The 25,279-nt window shown below is 40.7% G+C and overlaps 1 protein-coding gene across 1 annotated transcript in view; it reads right to left on the reverse strand.

Moving 5' to 3' along the window:
- The window catches only part of LOC124255086 (protein draper-like), a 68,496-nt gene extending 43,521 nt beyond the window's left edge, over positions 1 to 24,975 (reverse strand). The window contains exon 1 of the mRNA XM_046688921.1: positions 24,873 to 24,975. Within this exon, the coding sequence (XP_046544877.1) occupies positions 24,873 to 24,939 (67 nt within the window). The 5' untranslated portion in view covers positions 24,940 to 24,975. The remainder of the gene's footprint in view (positions 1 to 24,872) is intronic.
- Between the last annotated feature and the right edge of the window lie 304 nt (positions 24,976 to 25,279).

The following is a 25,279-nucleotide window of genomic DNA, read 5'->3' on the forward strand; positions in this document are numbered from 1 at the left end:
GGAGTGCGCCAATCGATTGATGAAGGCCATTGGCACATGGAACCACACTCTGAGAAAGGCCTGGCGCAATAAATCGGCTGTGTTCGGCCTTGATATGACATTATTCAGTCATCTCTGAATTTCATCCCAAAGATATTCAATTGGGCTTAAATCAGGACTAAGGGCTGGCCACTGCATACTGTTGACACCGTTCTACTGTAGGAAGTCCCGTGTAGCTCTGGTAGTATGGGCCCGGGCGTTATCATGCTGGAAAATGTGGGGTCTGAGAGCATGGGGTCTGAGAGCTTGGTCGATGTAGCTCACCGCTGACATGCCGCCACCTCTCCCTGGACCAAGGTTCTGGAACACCACAGGACCCACTCTCTGGTTCAGGCCTTTTCCATCCCGCACCAAGATGCTTGCACCTCCCCATGAGTCTCTTTCCATAACATATTGGCCTGAGTAACGCTGGCCACGTCGTCGCCATATTCTTGTTCTGCCATCTGCAGTTGATACGCAGTACCGACTCTCATCTGTGAACAGTTTTCCATTGCCTGTATCGCCAGTTTTGGTGTTGTTGGGCAAACTGTAGACGTTCACGCCGATGACGAGGGGTAAGGATAGGTAAACGGTAAGGTCTACGGCAATGGAGGTTCCCGCTGTTAAGACGTCGGCGTACTGTGTCAGTACTGATTGGTGTTACCACTGTCTGGCGTGCTGTTTCGGATGCCTGCATGAAGGGATTCTGTACATGCTGTCGCACAACATGGCTGTCTTGTCGTCTTGTGGTCACCCTTGGTTTGCCAGTACGGGGGAGATCATTTGTGGTGTTGGTGGGGGTGCATTTTATAGGGCTGGTCCTTGTGAATAGCACGTGCAGCATGAGTTGCATGAAAAACATGGAGAACACCGTACCATCTCCGAGATCAGGTTGCGGTTTTTAGACCATTTCTTGGGTTCCATTCTGAGTTTAGGAAGGAATGTCTTTGCTCAGGTAATATACAATCAAAACATTAAATGAGTTTACAGTTATCCGTTTCTGCGAAGGAAAATTCCAACTGACGTTTCTTTGCTGCTTAGTATATATACTTAAGACGTGACGTACGTTCAGACATAAAGAATTGATGTTGACTATAATAAACTGTTTTTTCCAACTATAACCCATCCACAAACTAAACGTGAAAGCTTTACATTTTGACGCCCAGCTGACTTTACCAAAATGTTCTGCATGCAGCTACATTTATAACGCTTCCTTGGGTAACAACAGCCATGTATATTAACAGCCAACTCTTTTGTATTTATGGATAACGACCATACTCGCTTCGCGCTATGATGTTCGGCTTTTGAGGCCTGACCCCGAGAGATCGTTTTCTTGCTCAAAGTATGTATAACTTCAATTTCCTCATTTGGAAAAAGACCACAAACTTCCGAGTCAAAAAGAAAAATTGGAACTATTTTCGTGTCGACATTTTACAATATAACCGAAACGGAAATAATCCTTGTTTAAACTGGGACTGATATTGCCTTTTTGCTGTAAATTAGCATTACATAGATGGCAATGCCGAGACAAAGTAGCAAAGGAAACACATTGGTATTTATAGGCAGATTCACATTTTAATTATATACCCCCAGGAAACATTGCTCTTTTCTGGATAGAGTTAGTCAAGCACGTCTTGCTTGACTGTGTTGAGTTTTCCAACACAAGGATAAATATTTCAAAATGGAAACAGTAAAGGATCTTTTCAGCAATGTTGGTTATTCTTTAATATTATCCTTTTAAAAAGAAATTGAATTATTTGATGAATTTTGATGTAACTGTCTTCATTTTATTAATTGGTAGGATATGATTATGAACTGAGATTGTTAGTGGGGGGTTTGTGTCTGTGCGCACCCCTGCTCACTTACTTTTCTTGACAACATACTTATTTCTTTGAGAATGGCATGCCCAAAATAGGGCAAAACATAAGATTGCATTTTGTGTTTGTTGTTTAACGGTGCACTCAACAATATTCCAGCTATATGGCGGCGGACTGTAAATAATCGAGTCTGGACCAGTCAATCCAGCGATCAACAGCATGAGCATCAATCTAAGCAATTGCTTACGGTGATATATGTCAACCAAGTCAGCGAATCTGACCACCCGATCCCGTTAGTTGCCACTTACAACAAACATAGGTAGCTGAAGACCAAGCTTAACCGGATCTTCATAAGTAAAATATTTATTATCAATTTCAGCCATGTCTGAAATACTGGCTTCAATATCAGCCGTCAAAAGTATAAAAACATCTTTGAAATGATCCTATCATTGTCCTAATTATATATTTGGAAGACGAATAGCCACACAAAAGTAGCTGATTTTTGGATGATTGGATAAAATCCTAACACACACATATATAGTCATCGTATTTGTATTGTTCTGACTCAGTAAGCTTGTATATGTATTTTCAGAATCCAGTCACACCTATATGTTGCCACATAGACACTCCTAAGTAACTTCTGTGTTACCAAGAGGAAATTGCGTTATTCTTTCATCAATATAAAATAAGGACTTACCATGAGTTGGAAGACAGAGGTGCCAAAGGTATAGAACAATACAGAGAAACACACGCGTGTAGTCCATTGTTACTTCCCGTGTCCGTGCTTCCCACCAACTGTAGCACATCACATCACATCAGGGAAGTAAGTATGACATACACTTGTGACATGAGTAACTTGGCTATATCTATATCTCTGACACTGTCAACAGTGAAGCGTACTGGATATAGCGTTTTGATTAGTTTACATACATACATTCAGATACATTGGACTTGGGAGCTCATTTAGCATGATGATACAGTGCATTTAATGAATAGTTAATGCCCCCGTGTATATCGACATTTAAATGTATTTGAGGAAAATTATCTTGGTAATAATCGTACATTCGCCAATGTACAATGGTTCTATGTGACTGCTGTACGCTTAGTCAAAGGGAGGTAATTCGCCTTGGGATGCAGTCCCTTGTACTTACTATCAAACAGAATTAAACCTATTCAAAAGAAACGGGTGTTCACCGATGTTAAGAAAGCATTTATGTTATCTTGGTGATAAGAAACATGTAATGTAATATGCTTCTGGTATTGTTTGTCATCAAGCAAGCAGTTTGGGTCCATACTGAAAGTGAAGAGTATCAGTGTATCAGAAACGAAGCACTACGTACGGATATATCGTTTGAAATCATTGAATGACATTATACAATTTAGGCAACTATGGTTAATTACGGATGTCAGAACAGAACAGTTTATCCTCGAAAACTCATCCCAATCAACTCGACTTGGCAAAGTAGAAAAGACCTACACATCCCATTATCAGATCTGATTGGCACCGATTCATTCATGTAACGCCTACTGCCATTTTGCCTTGTAGGACCAATGGAATCTGTTTTGTCGGATAATCGAATCTGCTCATTATCATTCCACTATACATCTACGTATGATGATACATCATTTCAAATTTTCAATAACACATATTAAGGATATGGGAAAGTATTCACAGGTTTGGTGCATTTGGTATTAAATTTTCTTTCATCACAATCATTAGTGCAGGGGCTTACGTAGCAAAAATGCTTTCCGTGGGAAGTGCATGTTAATTTTTGGAACCACTGATAATTGTAATCAGTATTGCATATGGATGCAGAAAAAAACATGGTTCCATTTTTTCTGATGATTATAAGTGTCATTCTGGGGTAACAGAACATCGGTACCCATATTTTTATAAACCTGTCACCACATAGGCATGTAGTATATCAAAGTTTACCTTGTGATGTATGTTTTATAACTTCCATTATATATCATGAATCTCAATAACATATGTATGCATAATAATCAATATGATCATAATTGCTTCTGCCCAAACCGAAGGTTTGTTGCAGAGGGTATGCTTCAACCCTGTTTGTGTGTGTATTTACTCAAACCTACTAGATGGATTTCATTGAAACTTACTGGATCTCTTGGGTATGTTCCAGGACAAATCAATTAGATCTTGAAGAAAGTACACTCTTCAAAAAAGGAACGCAAGAGCAAAAACTTGGTCTTATTCAATTAGGTAAATCAACGAAAATAAATGGTACAGCATTGAAATTATGTAGAGCAATACATTGGTATGTCGAGCACATTTCACAAGAATGATAGTCATCATAGTCATTACTGCTGTCCACGAGGTGACATTGACGTTACTACCTTGTATGACCACCTCTTACTGCTAGAGCTGCACCTACTTGGCACCACATTGAACCAGTTGCTGGATGTCTCTGCTGTGGAATCTAACTAACACACTCACTCACTCAATGACTGATTACGACGTTGACGTACACGTTTATCTATCTGATCAATTGGTTTCTGATCTGGGAATCTGGAGGGCCAGGGGAGGACATTGATGTTGTTATTGTCCAGGTAGTCCACTGTAGCACGTGCTGTGTGAGGTCTGGCATTGTCCTGTTGGTACAGCTCGCTTTGGCGGTCGACAAGGCGATGCACGTGAGGGCAGATAATCTGGTCAATATATCGAGCGGCCGTAAGATTGTCTTGGACGAGCACCAATTCCCATCTGCAGGTGTGTGGGATGGTTCCCCACATCATCACACTATTTGCATCAAATCTGTCCACTTGCCTGATGCAGTTGGGTGCAAAACGTTCAGTGCGTGGTCTGTAGACACGTTGTCTTCCGCCACGTCGCGATTCATCACTGAACGATATATGCCTCCAGTTTCCAAGGTTACATGGCTGGTCCGCGTTACACCACCCGACACGCGGACGTTGATGTAATCGTGTCAGTGAATGAGTGAGTTAAGATTTAAAGTCACACCGGCAATATTTGAGCCATATTGTGACGTAATCGTGTCGGAGAGGGGGCAACTTTTGGACGTCTGGCACGCATACCTGCCTCTCGAGGACGGTTCCTGATTGTCTGGTCGGACATTCACCGGGTCCAAAACAGTTCTTGTGCTGTGCCCCGGGCATCCTCGATAATCTCCAGGGTATATGTTACGATACGTCTCCACTATACCCTGGATGAATCTACGGCTTAGCCCAATGATTTTATTACCTCACTTTGCTAGCTCCGCATTCTCACAGTAGCCAATCAGATAGGCTGCCGTTACAGACAAATTGGCAGGTCTGAAACCTTAAAAATATAAATGCAAGAACTTCTTTCAGAGTACCTCTGCCAATATATTATTATGTTGACAAGTTTAATCGGGTAGATAATTCCAAAAGCAAAAGTGAGTTGTAATTGGTACGCTCAACTTCCCAGCCTAGACACCTGATTGGATAAAAAGCCAACCAAGGGAAGGAATAAAATCATCGGGCCGAGCCGTAGATGCATCCAGGCTATAGTGGAGAGTTATCGTCACGTCTACCATGGAGATTATCGAGGATGTGTCCCGGGCCGAACGATGGCAGTCACGTAGGTGGTTTACCCGGCGATGTAGCGATATTGGGCTGGTGTGGTGACTCATAGTCTTCCTGGTCTTAGATGGTCATTTGTTGAAATGGAATGCACAAAACGATCCAACAAACGAGTTATTGTGCGGGGATGAATGCTGAAGGTCCTCGCCATGACACTTTTGGATTCGCCAGCTTGTAATCGTCCAATGGCAATATTTCGGTGGGCCCCGTTGAGACGTCATCCAGTATTTGCAAGTGTCTTGGATGAATTTGAGAGATGCATTTGGGTCTTTTATAGTCAAAGGTTGTATTCATGCTTTGCATGCTTTTGGTTGTGTTCCATAATAGTCAAGCTCATGACAATCATGATAGATAAAACCATTTAAAACCGCATATGGTTGTTCTTCTAAACCATACCAACTACAATATTCAACCCTCAAAACTTGCTTAATTTGACATATGTGTACAAACTTTCGATCATTATTTTCAATTTTGTGTGTGTGTTCCTTTTCTCGTTTGAAGAGTGTATGTTAAAGCACATGTACACAGAGGTACTTTGAAAATAATCGCAATGTTATATAAATGGAGAATATGAATATTATCTCTAAACGTTATGGATGGATGTGAAGGAATCTTGGTGGTTATGTTAGGTATGACACAAGGGCTATCTGTGTAGGGTTTGGTGAAAGTACATTAAAGTACAAGTACACTGTAGTACTTTAAAAATGTAATAGTGAAAGGAGATTGTTGTGCAAGGCGGAGACATGTTCTCTAACGAGGGCCCTTCTAGTTTACAAATTAAGAAAAACATATGCGTAGAATTCATGCTTGTGTTTGTATGACAAATGATGTCGAAGCATGTATTTCAACAGCATATTTTGTTCTTGCAGGTTAATGACGGATTGATTGACTATGGCATTTACTTAAAAATGTGAAAGTTAAAATAAATATACTATTGCACATTACATATTGCACTTGGATACCCTATTTGTAATATGTAGTTATCTGTTCATTGTGATATGATTTGTCCCTCCTCAAATGGAACCATGTTTTTCCTGAATCCATACACAATAGTGATTACAATAAGTATTGGTTCCAAAAATGAACATGCACTACATTAGTGAGACGTATTTTTGTTTATATTTCTACCACGGTTACAAATAGTTTCTGGTAATTTTAGTGTTTTAGAAGGAATTTACGAAAGAAAGAATAGAAACGTGTTCGTGGTGAGCGATGGGTGACGGTAAGTTCTGTTCCACCCCAGGCATCTGTCCTCAGCACTTCATTGCTGATGGTAAAGGGCAACTGGATTGGGCAACCTTGTGTGTTTGCGACCATGTCGGTGGACTTATGGTGGCTGAGGGCACAGGAGCCGGGAACCGATTTCATTTTGCCGAGCACATCACTTCGACCCTGACTACACCTAGACGGATTGGTAAATAGGCCCGGTTCTATCAATCGGCTGTTCATGCCAAGCCCTGTGCTTCTGTATAATGTTGCACAAAATTATTTGAAAAATGCTTTTTCAGTTTTATCCACATGATGTTTAACTTCAAATCGTAAATGCATGAGTGAGTGTGTGAGTGAGTGAGCGATTGTTCTTCACAGCATTGTTTTCATCATTGTTACTGGACTGATAACAGTGTATAGGAGTATATGATGAGAAATTGATGACTGTCCAGTGTCAGACATTCCGGTTATGGCCTTTTATTCACAATCAGATATTTCCCTTTGTGTCATCTTCAAAGGGAATTAAGAAACACTTACGATGGAATTCAATCATTTATAACCAGCGCACCAAATTCCTTTGAAAAAACCCAGTGGCATGCTGTAATTCATTATCTCAAAGGGTGCATCACTCATATGTATGAGTAGATTAGTTATATGAAAAATGGACAACAGCTTCATGAATGTTTAATATACCAAATCAATTCATTACATACATATTGTTACTTACGTACAGTAGTTACTATGATCAAAGTACCATATTTCTTCAGCGAATAAATCAATATACATGTTGCTTTATTACGGACACTGACTGTAACATATATCATAAAAAATGTGTTTTTTGAATGTGTCAAATATGTTTGATATTTCAGGTGAGTGTTTGAGCGTTTACTGCACCGCCGGTGTTTGTTACAAACACGTGCAAAGGCAAGTCAGTTGTTCACAAGAAATATGTAGAAACGCTCTGTATTATTATTGAACTCTGAATATAAAACATGCGGATGGTATTGGTAGAAGGAAGAATTCTTGTGATTGTGGACATGATTATTGTCGATGCTACAGGACTTGTCTACTCTCAACACCAGCTAGCATCTAAAACAAACGCCTCGATGTTAAGGACTGGTATGTTCCAGATAAGGTAATGTCTAAACACTAAAATGGTTAGTTACTGGTCCGAAGCTTGGATCACCGAGGACTTACCATTTCAACATTCAGACACCATGGCCGGTTAACCTACTTAAAGCATGACCAAGATTCAAAGATCTTTAGCACCTAAGATTGCTCCCTTTGGTTTTTCCACGTTCTTGTATACCCCGTAAACTCGGCTTATGATATGCACGTCTCGGTGCAAATAAACATTCCATACTGGTCAACAGGAGCACATTTATCATTCATATTAAATCTTGTAGATGCGTCTAATCAACTTAGAGAGCTCTAATAGCTGTAGAAATCAAAGGGTTTTGCTTTCACTGGAACCAAGAAGTCTTCAGACAGATTCAAGGACAGGACATGCAGGCATCGTACCATTTTAGGAACGATCTTATAAATTCGTCTGGAATCTCCTCGCACCAAGCTGCCGTAATCACAGCTAGTGATGCAGTTTCAGCTCTGTTCTAGTACATCCAGACAGACTGACAGACATACACTTTATTCGGTAATACACGGCCTTATGTCCCAGCAGATCGATGCTCATGCTGTTGATCACTGGATTAACTGAGGCTAAACTGTGTGAAATCGATGTCACCGATATCCCCCGGTTTTGTGTTTACACAAATACCCGTCCTCAATTCCTGTCAAACCGTGGATCAGGAGGAATCATAGTAGCTATAAAAATCATCTAAGAGACTATATATCTGTGATCCCAAGGACAAATGATATAACTCTATGGTGTAAAAATTCCAAGGTTTATCTCAAACTCCCATCTGATTTAATCCTTGGATGTGTTTATATGCCGCCAGAAAACAGTAAATATGGAGATAAAGAACACTTTACGCAACTCGAACTTGATATTGTTAATATACTTTCTCAAAAAAGAAACGAATATAGAAATTTCAACTGTATTTTTATGTTAAGGCTTTATGAGTCAATGAAATATAGCGAAATTGCACACTGGGAATGCAGACTTATCCGTCTTTGGCACCAACTCGAGGAAAGTCAGTTTGAGTGTCACATGGAGACGTGTGGCGGCGCTGAAGTCAATACCTCGTGTGACCACCGCTGGCATCCAAAACTGCACGGCATCGCCTGGGCATCGAACGAATAAGTCTCAGAATCTCGTGCTGCCCAATCGCAGCCCACTCTGCCTGTAGTGCCTGTGCGAGTTGCTGAAGTGTCTTGGGCTGAGGGTTACGGCGTCGCACCTGTCTGTTCAGGGCATCCCACAGATGTTCGATCGGGTTTCAGTCCGGTGATCTTGAGGGCCAGGGGAGCACATTGATGTTGTGGTTCTGGAGGAAGTATCTAGTGTGACGTGCTATGTGGGGCCTGGCATTGTCCTGTTGAAAAAACTCCCTCTGGCGATCAATGATTGGAAGGAGGTGTGGGCGTAGGATTTCATCACAGTACCGTTGAGCTGTCAGGTTGCCCTGGATCATCACCAAATAACTTCTCCTACGGCAGGTGATCGCTCCCCACATCATAACACTTCCCCGGCCGAATCTGTCCACCTGGGAAACGCAAGCGTCGGCGAAACGTTCACGTCGACGTCTGTACACCCGCATTCTTCCATCGCGTCGTTTCAACAGAAATCGTGATTCATCACTGAACCAGATTCTACGCCAATTTGGTAGGTTCCAGGCCTGGGCCCCGTTCCTCAAAGCGATCGTAGCGCTACGACGTGTCGACAGTCGTAAGTCTGTGTTAAAGTATGGGAGTTACGATCAACTTAGCGCTACGATGGCTTTGAGGAACGGGCCCCTGAACGTTGCTGCACCATTGAACTCGATGTCGACACGCCGAAATCGAAAATCATGCTGTTAAATACGGGTATTTTACGGACGGTGCGTTTTGTTGTGATGTTTCAAAACATAAACACCATAGGACTCATAAACAGAGCAAAACCTTTGGTAAAATGAATCGCGTTTTAATTCATTGCTACATGAAATTGCTATTTTCATGATGCGTTTCTTTTTTGGGAGAGTATGTAATCTGAAAGCTCTGATAGATATATACCAAAATATGAGGAAGAAATTAATTGTTTTGTGTCTTCATAGACTTTCGTAAAGCATTTGATACTGTTTGGCGCTATGGTCTCTGGCAAAAAATGATTAGGAATAATATCGGTGGGAAATGTTTTCGCATTATCCATGACATGTATCAAATATAAAATCTTGGGATTGAATCCCCTTTCTTCGCCTGTAATATTGGTGTCAGACAGGGCGAAAACTTGTCGCCTTTTTTATTTGCCCTGTATTTGAATGACCTCGAATCTTTCCTTGCTGAACATAGTTATACTGGCTTGAAGTCAACTCAGAGTTGACGATCATATAGGTTTGTACATTGAGTTGTTTTTATTGTTGTATGCGGATGATACTGTAATATTTGCTGAATCCAGTGATGATCTTCAGAATGCATTAAATATCTTCTCAGAATACTGGAAAACATGGAAACTGAAAGTTAATATATCAAAAACTAAGGTTGTAATATTCTCTAGAGGAAGTTGTAAAAAGAGTCCCATATTTAAACTTGATGATGAAAATATTGAGGTTGTAAGAGAATACATTTATCTTGGTATCTTATTTAACAATAATGGACGTTTTTGTAAAGGTATTAAACGACTACATTCCCAAGCTTCCAGAGCCATGTATGCAGTAGTGAGAAAAATAAGAATGTTAGAGATGCCACTAGATTGCCATTTAAAACTGTTTGACCAACTTGTACAACCCATATCATTGTATGCTTCAGAAGTGTGGGGATATGAAAATACACAAATCATAGAACGTCTCCATCTAAAGTTTTGTAAATTCATTCTCAAGGTTAAAATGACAACTCCTGACTACATGGTATACGGCGAGCTAGGTCGATATCCGCTAAATATCTCTGTAAAAATCCGAATGCTTTCTCATTGGTGTAAAATGTTACTATTTCCCAGACAAGCTGTCATACAAAATATATTCTCTCATGTATACCATAAAGTCAACCTGGCCTAATTATAACTTTAGCCTGCTGACGGCAATAGAAAATATCGTACTGGATACTGGCTTATATCATGTGTGGATTTCACAGTATATTGTTCTCCTAATGCTTTAATAACTAACGTTAAAAGGATTCTTATTGACCAGTTTTATCAGTCATGGACTGCAACAGTAAATGCTTCCTCAAAAGGTAAATACTACAATCTTTCTAAACAATTACCTCATCTAATTCTTATCTTCTGGAACTACCCCCAAATCTTAGAATATGGTACACACGCTTTAGACCTGCTAACCATAGACTATCCATTGAAACTGGAAGATGGACTAACGTTGTAAGATCCGACAGACAATGTACATTGTGTAATGAAGCAGTGGGCGACGAATACCACTTCCTCTTAACATGCCCATGTCTAGCAAACCTAAGAAATAAATATCTGTCCAAGTATTTTTCTAATAATCCATCAATAGATAAATTTACCTCAATTATGAAATCCACTTATAAACCACTCGCTGTGAAATTAGCCAAATATATCAAGGAGGGCTTATGTTTGTACAAATGAGACTTATCATGTGCATATTTGTAATGTATTTTTTGTTATTGTTGCCATGTATAAATCATACTGTTCATATCTTAAATTATCTCTGTATGTTCTCTGTGTCACACAAAGTGATTTATGAGAATAAACTTCTTCTTCTTCAGGTATACTTGATACAAATCTCCACGCCGTTGCATTCACTATGTTCTCTTTTGTACGGTGCATCTTCATCATCTATTCAACTGGATCAGCTTCAATCTCTTGATGATCATTTTCCTTTTGTCCCTAAAATGTTTCCATACATTTTTCTGGACAGACGGGCCCCTCTAATTTGCTTTTTTTCTATCAAAAAGGTTCACTTGTCATTAGGTGACAAATCATTACTAGACACTTTAAAAATGTACATACATTCACTGTTTTGTTCACAGTAACAATTTAGACATTCTGACGAAGTTGGTGACATTCGTGAATTTGACGTTTACGCTAATATTCAGTTGTGGATTTCTTTTACAACCAAAAGGTGTAATTATGCTTTGTTATTAATATATGTATCAAACTCACACAGTTCGTGTGTGGTTTACTTATCAAAACATGTATTGATCTTGCCTCATGTTCGGAAAACGTTCGTTGCAAAACTGACGTCTTTGGATAGATAGATAGATAGATAGATAGATAGATAGATAGATAGATATAAATTGATTTAAATTGATTTAAATTGACACAACCCACTACGTGGTGGTACAGCCATAACACGCTATATGTAAAATACAGGAGAATTTCATTAACAAGCTGTGTTTGCAAAACCATGGAATGCATGATTAATAATCGACTAGTTTGGTTAGTAGAAAAGAATAACATAATGACATATACAATGTGGTTTCCTCGAAAAAACTGAAGTATCATCGATCATTTGGTACTATCATTCGTCAAACATGCCCCAATATGTAACTTTTCAATCGGTGAAAAGATTATGAAACTGCAAGGAAAATTTAGTACCTTAAAAGATTTACATCACTTTTGATTGCGAGGCCGTTTACATCCAAATTAATACTGACAGGCAATTTAAAGTCCGCGTGGGTCCTATCCTGTCGGGACAATGCAATCAGGATAGGGATGTCCCGCAAGGATGCATCTTGTCTGTCAGATTGTTTAGTTTATCAAAGCTTTCAGTTGACAGGTCACGTATTGTGGATGATTTTTTTCATATTTGTTAGGAAGGTAAAAACACGCTTTTGAAAGACAACTGCAGCTGGATTTAAATAAATATAATAAACGGTGTCCTTTACGTTACACGGGAGCCAAGACCAACTGCGTTCATTTTTGTAGAAGATATAAGCCAAATAGTTTTATATAAAAACAACAACTCTTCTCCAAGTACACAGCGCCCATCCGTTCAAAACTTGATTACGGCTCCATTATATATAATGAAGGTGCACCTGAAGGAGGGACAAGAAGTAGCCCAGAAACGTTGTGTTATACAATAAACAAGAAGTTGCCATCCATAGACTCGTCTTATATATTCACCAACTTCTAAATACCTCTAAAGAATCTCATTTATCGTGAAGAATGAAAAAAGCTTCAATCCTCATCTAGACCTGTGGATTTGTCTTGGAGCCTAAGACCGTCTCCAATTCATAGTTTATATGTTGAGGCTGATGAGCCTACCCTTAAACAACTTCGATTTCAGTTTTCTTTAAAGTATATTTCTTTCCTCTCTATTGAATCTAATGCGGCCTACGACTGAATTGTACAATCGACTCTGCTTTGGGCACAGGTTTCTTATGAATGTTCAATTGTGTGTTTTTAAAAATTTTAATCCTCACTATGAAGAACTCTACATGGAAACAAACACGTCTCTTGCTTACCCCTTGGAATACGACTACGTTCTGACATTTCATTGAAATAGATCTTGAAAATATAGCCCCCTTCCAACTCCCGTTTTTACCACACTGTCAATTAGTAAAGCCGGACATTAACTACATTTAAGAACTCTGAAATAGACCAATGTATTCAACAACAAGAATACAATCAATTACGAAATACATATTGTACTTACAAAGCTATATTTATAGATTCCTTTTATATTAATATACAAGTATGCTGTAAATATACTCTATAAAGAAAAGGGGAAACCTGAACTTTCAGTTTGGATAGGAAGTAAAAGCGTTAACAAACTTTTCAAAGACAGACATCTTATGAACGCACCACCATTTTTCTATATCACCACCTCTAAACATAACGCATGGGATACACGTGCAAAACTCAGTAGCCCCATACACGTGCATGGGGTATCATTCTGGATTTTGACGGTTTTCAAGAAGGTTAATAAACCACTGTAGACCATTAATTTTGACAATCATTTTGCATCACACAGTTGTCAGTGTTTGTTTCTAGCCGTTTTTTCATTTGAAAATACAAATCGTACACATGCAAATTTCACTTCATACACCAATCATCTTTCAAGAGCGATTACTGTACAAACAACTATGGTCATAAGGAAGTGCAAGTGGTGATGCTCTCTCAAAACATTCATTATTATCATATCAACATTTATTGACTCTGATATATATCTCCCAGTTCTTTCAATCGTAAATTACAAATGAAGTTACCCTGCTTTTTTTAGAAAAAAGTATACATGAATGTAATTTCATAACTAAGCAAATAAATCAGCAAATTAGGTTTTTAGTGGCTGGTAGTGGGGTTTAAAGTATTGCCAGACTCATTTCCCCCTGATGGCATCTAAGACTATCTATAACAAGAAGACATGGTCATCAACATCCCCCGCCACAGTGCAGTTTGGGATGAGATGTTAGGGATGTGCAAGATAAAGCATACAGAGAAGCATCAATCACCACCAATGAAACCATTTCAAGAAAAAAAGATTGTGAAGATACGTGCAGTCTTGTGTATGTTACCGGTGCCGTTGCGTGGAAGCATGTCGCCTATATGGCACCAATTTGAGAACACCATGCACTAAGCTAAGAAATGCATGACAAGGGCCATGACTTCGTTAACATTTGTAACACGGTTCCTGCTTTTTACCTCCACTTCGACATTCATGTCCTCAAAACACATACCACATTTGGATTCCCTATCTGTAACGATTACTGAGGAAATCTGTCCTCATCATCTCGGACGGACGGACGGAGCTCAAACCTATACATCTTCCCACTTCGTGGCGGGGGATAAAAATACTGATACAGAGGTAGATGTCACGTCAAGACAGGTATCTGTGTCAGTGAGGACCGCGACTGAGGTAGTTGTCAAATATTGTGGCATAGATATGCTTTATTCCTATTACAGCTGGTTAAAACAATTTGCTATACAACAGGATCTCTGCTGTTAAAAGACATTTCACTCTATTGTAAACAGGCTGATCCAGCATTGTCTGCAACGCTTAGACATCTCAGCACCAAGTAGATTACACTGTTAGCAATGCAAGACCCACGCACATGCGCATATAGGCACTGGGTCAATATGGACTGATACTAAGGTACATGTCACGTCAAGATGAGTATCTGAGTCAGTGTTAACAGACACTGAGGTAGATGCTTGAGAACGGTATAAGAATCTGTACCGAAACGTAGCCATTGTTAAAATAAAGAAGCTGATCATCCATAGGTTTGTCATCTCTCTGTCACGTGAAAATGGGTATTTGGATCAGTGTGGACAGATACTGAGGTACATGTCACGTCAAGATGAGGATCTGGGTCAGTGAGGACCGATAGTGAGGTAGATGTCACGTCAAGATAGGTATCTGTGTCAGTGAGGACCGATACTGAGGTAGATGTCATGTCAAGATAGGTATCTGTGTCAGTGAGGACCGATACTGAGGTAGATGTCACGTCAAGATAGGTGTCTGTGTCAGTGAGGACTGATACTGAGGTAGATGTCACGTCAAGATAGGTAGGTATCTGTGTCAGTGAGGACCGATACTGAGGTAAATATCTGTGTCAATGAGGACTGATACTGAGGTACATGTCACGTCAAGATAGGTATCTGGGTCAGTGAGGACAGATACAGAGGTAGATATTACGTCAAGATAGGTAGGTATCTATGTGAGTGAGGATCGATGCTGATTTAGATGTTACGTCAACATGAGTATGTGTGTCAGTGAGGACCGATACTGAGGTAGATGTTACGTCAAGATAGGTATCTGCCAGTGAGGACCGATACCGAGGTAGATGTCACGTCAAGATAGGTAACTGTGTCAATGAGGACTGATACTGAGGTAGATGTCACGTCAAGATAGGTATCTGTGTCAGTGAGGACCGATACCGAGGTAGACGTCACGTCAAGATAGGTATCTGTGTCAGTGAGGACTGATACTGAAGTAGATGTCACGTCAACATAGGTATCAGTGTCAGTGAAGACCAATACTAAGGTAGATGTCACGTCAAGAGAGGTATCTGTGTCAGTGAGGACCAATACCGAGGTAGATGTCACGTCAAGATAGGTATCTGTGTCAGTGAGGACCGATACCGAGGTAGATGTCACGTCAAGATAGGTGTCTGTGTCAGTGAGGACCGATACCGAGGTAGATGTCACGTCAAGATAGGTATCTGTGTCAGTGAGGACCGATACCGAGGTAGATGTCACGTCAAGATAGGTATCTGCCAGTGAGGACCGATACCGAGGTAGATGTCACGTCAAGATAGGTATCAGTGTCAATGAGGACCGATACTGAGGTAGATGTCACGTCAAGAGAGGTATCTGTGTCAGTGAGGACCGATACCGAGGTAGATGTCACGTCAAGATAGGTGTCTGTGTCAGTGAGGACCGATACCGAGGTAGATGTCTAGTGAAGATGACTGTCTTTGTCAAGGTGGACTGATACTGAGGTTGATGTGACCTCATTCTGATTATCCTGGTCGGTGTGGACTGTTAGTAATGTAGGTATCACGTGAAGTTGATTATCTGTGCCGGTGTGGACGGTTACCAAGGTCAATGTCACTTGAAGATAATTATCCGGGTAGGTGTGGACTGTTACTGAGGTAGATGTCACGTCAAGATAGGTGTCTGGATCAGTGAGGAAGGATAATAAGGTAGATGTCATGTCAAGATAGGTATCTGTGTCAGTGAGGACCGATACTGAGGTAGATATCGCGTCAAGATAGGTATCTGTGTCAATGAGGACCGATACTGAGGTAGATGTCACGTCAAGATAGGTGTCTGTGTCAGTGAGGACTGATACTGAGGTACATGTCACGTCAAGATAGGTATTTGTGTCAGTGAGGACCGATACTGAGGTAGATGTCACGTCAAGATAGGTATCTGTGTCAGTGAGGATCGATACCGAGGTAGATGTCACGTCAAGATAGGTGTCTGTGTCAGTAAGGACTGATACTGAGGAAGATGTCACGTCAAGATAGGTAGGTATCTGTGTCAGTGAGGACCGATACTGAGGTAAATATCTGTGTCAATGAGGACTGATACTGAGGTACATGTCACGTCAAGATAGGTATCTGGGTCAGTGATGACAGATACAGAGGTAGATGTTAGGTCAAGATAGGTAGGTATCTATGTGAGTGAGCTTCGATTCTGATTTAGATGTTACGTCAACATGAGTATGTGTGTCAGTGAGGACCGATACTGAGGTAGATGTTACGTCAAGATAGGTATCTGTCAGTGAGGATCGATACCGAGGTAGATGTCACGTCAAGATAGGTATCTGTGTCAATGAGGACTGATACTGAGGTAGATGTCACGTCAAGATAGGTATCTGTGTCAGTGAGGACCGATACTGAGGTAGATGTCACGTCAAGATAGGTATCTGTGTCAATGAGGACCGATAGTGAGGTAGATGTCACGTCAAGATAGGTATCTGTGTCAGTGAGGACCGATACTGAGGTAGATGTCACGTCAAGATAGGTATCTGTGTCAGTGAGGACCGATACTGAAGTAGATGTCACGTCAAGATAGGTATCTGTGTCAGTGAGGAAGGATAATAAGGTAGATGTCACGTCAAGATAGGTGTCTGTGTCAGTGAGGACCGATACTGAGGTAGATGTCACTTCAAGATAGGTATCTGTGTCAGTGACGAAGGATAATAAGGTAGATCTCACGTCAAGATAGGTGTCTGTGTCAGTGAGGACTGATACTGAGGTAGATGTCACGTCAAGATAGGTAGGTATCTGTGTCAGTGAGGACCGATACTGAGGTAAATATCTGTGTCAATGAGGACTGATACTGAGGTACATGTCACGTTAAGATAGGTATCTGGGTCAGTGAGGACAGATACAGAGGTAGATGTTACGTCAAGGTAGGTAGGTATCTATGTGAGTGAGGATCGATGCTGATTTAGATGTTACGTCAACATGAGTATGTGTGTCAGTGAGGACCGATACTGAGGTAGATGTTACGTCAGATAGGTATCTGCCAGTGAGGACCGATACCGAGGTAGATGTCACGTCAAGATAGGTATCTTTGTCAATGAGGACCGATACTGAGGTAGATGTCACGTCAAGATTGGTAGGTATCTATGTGAGTGAGGATCAATGCTGATTTAGATGTTACGTCATCATGAGTATGTGTGTCAGTCAGGACCGATACTGAGGTAGATGTTACGTCAAGATAGGTATCTGTGTCAGTGAGGACCGATACCGAGGTAGATGTCACGTCAAGATAGGTATCAGTGTCAATGAGGACCGATACTGAGGTAGATGTCACGTCAAGATAGGTATCTGTGTCAGTGAGGACCGATACCGAGGTAGATGTCACGTCAAGATAGGTATCTGCCAGTGAGGACCGATACCGAGGTAGATGTCACGTCAAGATAGGTATCAGTGTCAATGAGGACCGATACTGAGGTAGATGTCACGTCAAGAGAGGTATCTGGGTCAGTGAGGCCCGATAGCGAGGTAGATGTCACGTCAAGATAGGTGTCTGTGTCAGTGAGGACCGATACCGAGGTAGATGTCAAGTGAAGATGTCTGTCTTTGTCAAGGTGGACTGATACTGAGGTTGATGTGACCTCATTCTGATTATCATGGTCGGTGTGGACTGTTAGTGATGTAGGTATCACGTGATGTTGATTATCTGTGCCGGTGTGGACGGTTACCAAAGTCAATGTCACTTGAAGATAATTATCCGGGTAGGTGTGGACTGTTACTGAGGTAGATGTCACGTCAAGATAGGTATCTGGATCAGTGAGGAAGGATAATAAGGTAGATGTCATATCAAGATAGGTATCTGGGTCAGTGAGGACCGATACCGAGGTAGATATCGCGTCAAGATAGGTATCTGTGTCAATGAGGACCGATACTGAGGTAGATGTCACGTCAAGATAGGTGTCTGTGTCAGTGAGGACTGATACTGAGGTAGATGTCACGTCAAGATAGGTAGGTATCTGTGTCAGTGAGGACCGATACTGAGGTAAATATCTGTGTCAATGAGGACTGATACTGAGGTACATGTCACGTCAAGATAGGTATCTGGGTCAGGTAGGACAGATACAGAGGTAGATGTTACGTCAAGATAGGTATTTGTGTCAGTGAGGACCGATACTGAGGTAGATGTCACGTCAAGATAGGTAGGTATCTGTGTCAGTGAGGACCGATACTGAGGTAGATGTTACGTCAAGATAGGTATCTGCCAGTGAGGACCGATACCGAGGTACATGTCACGTCAAGATAGGTATCTGTGTCAATGAGGACTGATACTGAGGTAGATGTTACGTCAAGATAGGTATCTGTGTCAGTGAGGACCGATACCGAGGTAGACGTCACGTCAAGATAGGTATCTGTGTCAGTGAGGACTGATACTGAAGTAGATGTCACGTCAAGATAGGTATCAGTGTCAGTGAAGACCGATACTGAAGTAGATGTCACGTCAAGATAGGTATCTGTGTCAGTGAGGACCGATACCGAGGTAGATATCGCGTCAAGATAGGTATCTGTGTCAATGAGGACCGATACTGAGGGAGATGTCACGTCAAGATAGGTAGGTATCTATGTGAGTGAGGATCAATGCTGATTTAGATGTTACGTCATCATGAGTATGTGTGTCAGTGAGGATCGATACTGAGGTAGATGTTACGTCAAGATAGGTATCTGCCAGTGAGGACCGATACCGAGGTAGATGTCACGTCAAGATAGGTATCTGTGTCAGTGAGGACCGATACTGAAGTAGATGTCACGTCAAGATAGGTATCTGTGTCAGTGAGGACCGATACCGAGGTAGATGTCACGTCAAGATAGGTATCTGTGTCAGTGAGGACCGATACCGAGGTAGATGTCAAGTGAAGATGTCTGTCTTTGTCAAGGTGGACTGATACTGAGGTTGATGTGACCTCATTCTGATTATCCTGGTCGGTGTGGACTGTTAGTGATGTAGGTATCACGTGAAGTTGATTATCTGGGTCGGTGTGGACGGTTACCAAGGTCAATGTCACTTCAAGATAATTATCCGGGTAGGTGTGGACTGTTACTGAGGTAGATATCTGTGTCAATGAGGACTGATACTGAGGTACATGTCACGTCAAGATAGGTATCTGGGTCAGTGAGGACAGATACAGAGGTAGATGTTACGTCAAGATAGGTATTTGTGTCAGTGAGGACCGATACTGAGGTAGATGTCACGTCAAGATAGGTAGGTATCTGTGTCAGTGAGGACCGATACTGAGGTAAATATCTGTGTCAGTGAGGACTGATACTGAGGTACATGTCACGTCAAGATAGGTATCTGGGTCAGGTAGGACAGATACAGAGGTAGATGTTACGTCAAGATAGGTATTTGTGTCAGTGAGGACCGATACTGAGGTAGATGTCACGTCAAGATAGGTAGGTATCTGTGTCAGTGAGGACCGATACTGAGGTAGATGTTACGTCAAGATAGGTATCTGCCAGTGAGGACCGATACCGAGGTACATGTCACGTCAAGATAGGTATCTGTGTCAATGAGGACTGATACTGAGGTAGATGTTACGTCAAGATAGGTATCTGTGTCAGTGAGGACTGATACTGAAGTAGATGTCACGTCAAGATAGGTATCAGTGTCAGTGAAGACCGATACTGAAGTAGATGTCACGTCAAGATAGGTATCTGTGTCAGTGAGGACCGATACCGAGGTAGATATCGCGTCAAGATAGGTATCTGTGTCAATGAGGACCGATACTGAGGGAGATGTCACGTCAAGATAGGTAGGTATCTATGTGAGTGAGGATCGATGCTGATTTAGATGTTACGTCATCATGAGTATGTGTGTCAGTGAGGATCGATACTGAGGTAGATGTTACGTCAAGATAGGTATCTGCCAGTGAGGACCGATACCGAGGTAGATGTCACGTCAAGATAGGTATCTGTGTCAGTGAGGACCGATACTGAAGTAGATGTCACGTCAAGATAGGTATCTGTGTCAGTGAGGACCGATACCGAGGTAGATGTCACGTCAAGATAGGTGTCTGTGTCAGTGAGGACCGATACCGAGGTAGATGTCAAGTGAAGATGTCTGTCTTTGTCAAGGTGGACTGATACTGAGGTTGATGTGACCTCATTCTGATTATCCTGGTCGGTGTGGACTGTTAGTGATGTAGGTATCACGTGAAGTTGATTATCTGGGTCGGTGTGGACGGTTACCAAGGTCAATGTCACTTCAAGATAATTATCCGGGTAGGTGTGGACTGTTACTAAGGTAGATATCACGTGAAGATGAATGTCTTTGTCAGTGTGGACTCATACTGAGGTTAATGTGACGTCATCATGATTATCTGTGTCGGTGTGGACGGTTATAACCAAGGTCAATGTCACTTTAAGATGAGTATCTGGGTCAGTGTGTACTGATACTAAAGGAGATGTCACCTCAAGATAAGTATCTGGATCAGTGTGGATTGTAACCGAGGTAGTTGCCTCTTCAAGATGGGTATCTGGGTCACTGTGGACAGTTATTGATCTAGATGTCACTTCATGATGGGGCGGTGTTGTAGCCTAGTGGTAAAAGCTTTCGCTTGTCATGCTGAACACCCATGTTCGATTCCCAACATGGGTACAATGTGTGAAGCACAGTGTGGTGTCCACGCTGAGATATTGCTGGAATATTGCTGAAAGCGGCCTAAAACTAAACTCACTTCAAGATGAGTGTTTTACGGTTATCGCTGTAGATTTTTTTGTGTCAGTGTGTTTTGCAGCCAAGGTAGACGTCACTACATGATCAGTATCTGGGTCGGGGTGTAATGTAGAGGTAGTCAGGTAGACCTGACTTGTTACGTATCAACTGAAAACAAAATGTTAACCAGAAATCTGCACATAATGGAATTTGGTATCAAATCAAGAAACAACAATTTCTAAAATTAAGTGAGTGAGTGAGTGAGTTTAGTTTTACGTCGCACACAGCAACATTCCAGCGATATGGCGGCGGTCTGTAAATAATCGAGTCTGGACAAGACAATCCAGGGATCAACAGCATGAACATCGATTTACGCAATTAGGACACGATGACATGTGTCAACCCAGTCAGCGAGCTTGACTACCTGATCCCGTTAGTCGCCTTTTACGACAAGCATGGGTTGCTGAAGATCAATTCTAACCCGGACCTTCAAGGGTAATAAAATTAAATAACTTTACAAGTCAACAGAATTCACTTCAACAAAATATCAGTGACAGTTCAAAATTGAGTGACAGTAAAAATCACTGGCAGTGCATGTGCATTGACAATAAAATATAGAAGAGGGAAACAAAGTTGTCTTGCACTTTAGGCCTCAGGCCCTCTTACAAATAAACAAAATTGAGAGAAAAGTACACCATCGGATGCTACATGCAGTATTGGTCATGAAAGAAGAGAATGCAATTTCTGGTGGTTTACTGACGCATATACGGAATTCTCAGGTTATTAAGTAATTAAATATAAAAGCAGTGATCATGGAAGTAAAAGCGATGATAACCATTTCACCAAGCTGCAACTGTGCTTCGAAAATAGGCCCTGGTTTAGAAACTAGGGTCAAACGAGGTCCTTACATAAATGCTGATCATCATGAAACGTCGGTGGTAATACCGAGTTGACTGAAACACACGCGCACGCAAATGTATGCCAACCGTCTATGGTTAGATTTGTGGCACTACTATCGATGGCGTAACAGGACAACAATTTAGCATGTAATGACATACTTTTTAATTGTACACTGTTGACAGCGTATTTCATTTACATTCATTTCTAGGCATAGTGAGGTTTAAGTTATGTCCAGTAGTAACATGAAATAGTAAGTGAGTGAGTGAGTGATATAATTTAGTTGCATAGACTGAGCAGACTAAAAGCAAAAACGTAGTTCATCCTACCCATCAATACAGACTGTCAAAGTCTACTATTCCTGTTTCAATAGCCAGCTGGCGTACATGCCTCTAAACCGAGACCGACAACAGCCATGTTTTCTCAACAGCCAGCAGCAGGCTATCTTGTATTTATGGATAACGACCACATTCGCTTCGCGCCATGATGCTCGGATTTGGAGACCTAACCTCGAGAGATCGGTTTCATGGCTCAAAGTATGCATGCCTTCAATTTCATCTTTTGGAAAAAGACCTCAAAATTCCGAGTCAAAAGGCAAAATTGGAACTATTTTCATGTCGACATTTTACAATATAACCGAAACTGAAATACACCTTGTTTTAACTGCGACTAAATAAGTTTCCATTTTTGCTGTGAAGCAGCATTAAATAAATGTCCATGCCGAGATGAAGTAGTAATGGAAACACATTGATATTTATAGGCAGATACAGATACCCATTTTAATTTTATACCCCCAGGAAACATTGCTCTTTTCTTGACAGAGTTACGGTCAAGCACGTCTTGCTTGACTGTGTTGAGTTTTCCAACACAAGGATAAACATTTCAAAATGAAAACAGTAAAGGATCTTTTAGCAATGTTGGTTATCCTTTAATATTATCCTTTTTAAAAGAAATTGAATTATTTGATGAATTTTGATGTAACTGTCTTCGTTTTATATATTGGTAGGATATGATTATGAACTGAGATTGTCAGTGGCTGTGCCCTTGATGGGGACTGAAGCATTGTAAACTTATTGTCCCCCGGAGAGGGTATATAAGACCATGTCTTTCAAAGTGTTCTTATAACTACCTGAATTTTAAAAGTGATGAATAATTGTTCAGTTTTAATCTCTGGCTAAACCTTCGACAACCGCCAGTAACTAGTGAAAGGTGTATCCTCCCAGGGAACCATGTAGGTAGCAGAGGTACCGTAAGTCCCCATGGTCCCCTGTATGGTGTCCTTAACTGTGTTGCTGGCGTCCTCTAGCCCCATTTGTATCATTTTTGTCAAATACACAGTTTTAATGTTCTATAACCAGTTTTAATGTTCTATAACCAGTTTTAATGTTCTATAACCAGTTTTAATGTTCTATAACCAGTTTTAATGTTCTATAACCAGTTTTAATGTTCTATAACCAGTTTTAATGTTCTATAACCAGTTTTAAAAACAAATATGTTATATATTGCTGGATGGGTTATTTTCTGTCCATCAATGACGGTTTTTAAAATTATCGTATAACACACACACACACACACACACACACACACACACACACAAACCCCATGACTTTTGCTTTGTCCAAATTAATATCTACACAATAATTAATACAGACTGGTATTCTTCTAACACATCTGTGCGCTCCTGGAGTCCCCATATACTATCACCAGCCAGCTTTAGACTCAATTTCCCCATAATATTCACACCAATACGTTAACCGTTCTGTTCTATATAGAAGCATACAGCTTACTCATGACACTAAGAACTGATATATCGCTGTGTGACGGACAATTCATGTCTCCTCACTTATGTACTGGAACAATAAGCAAGTCCAAGACACAAGCAAGTAAAAGTTTTACAAACATTTTTAAATAACACTGAATAACTGAATAAACATATCATTAGCATTTTTTGAAAAATTCTGAACTGAGGAAGCCATTACCTGAAGAGATACAATTTAAAGCTAACATTGCACACTACACTTATTTCTGTGTGGAAGGCATGTCCAAAATAGGACAAAACATGTACTGATTTTGTTTGTTTGTTGTTTAACGACGCGCACAGCATTATTCCAGCTATATGGCGGCACCAGTCAATCCAATGATCAACGGCATGAGCATCGATCTAAGCAATTAGTTACGATGATATGTCTCAACCATGTCAGCGAATCTGACCACCCGATCCCGTTGGTTGTCTCTCACGACAAGTATGGGTAGCTGAAGACCAAATCTGACCCGGATCTTCATAAGTGATATCTTTATTATCCATTTCAGCCATGTCTGAAATACTGGCCTCAATATCAGCCGTCAAGAGTATAAAAACATCTTCAAAATGATCCTATCATTGTCCTAATCATATATTTGGAAGACAAGTAGCCACATCACCAGATACACAAAAGCATTTGATATTTGGATGATTGGATACAATCCTGACACATATATATAGTCATCATATTTATATTGTTCTGACTCAGTAAGCTTGTATATGTATTTTCAGAATCCAGTCACACACATACGTTGCCACATAGACACTGATTAACTGGCTTCTGTGTAACCAAGAAGAAGTTACGTTGTTCTTTCAACAATATAAAATGAGAACTTACCATGAGTTGGAAGACAGAGCTGCCAAAGGTATAGAACAATACAGAGAAACACACGCGTGTAGTCCATTGTTACTTCACGTGTCCGTGCTTCCCACCAACTGACAACATCACATCAGGGAAGTAAGTATTACATACACTTGTGACATGAGTAACTTGGCTATATCTATGTCTCCAACACTGTCAACAGTGAAGCGTATTGGATAATTAGCGTTTGATTAGTTTACATACATACATTCAGATACACTGGACTTGGAATGGTTGGAAAATACCTCCGAAACGACGTGTTATTCACAATAAAGAAGTTGACATCCATAAATCTTACTTTTCTTATGTATACCACTTCTAAATGCCCTTCAGAAATTATAGCTTTTTGATTAGTTTATTTACATTTAGATCCATTGGAAATG

This window comes from Haliotis rubra, unplaced genomic scaffold (assembly GCF_003918875.1).
Source record: "Haliotis rubra isolate DU_JTF1 unplaced genomic scaffold, ASM391887v1 Scf592, whole genome shotgun sequence".
Taxonomy (NCBI): domain Eukaryota; kingdom Metazoa; phylum Mollusca; class Gastropoda; order Lepetellida; family Haliotidae; genus Haliotis; species Haliotis rubra.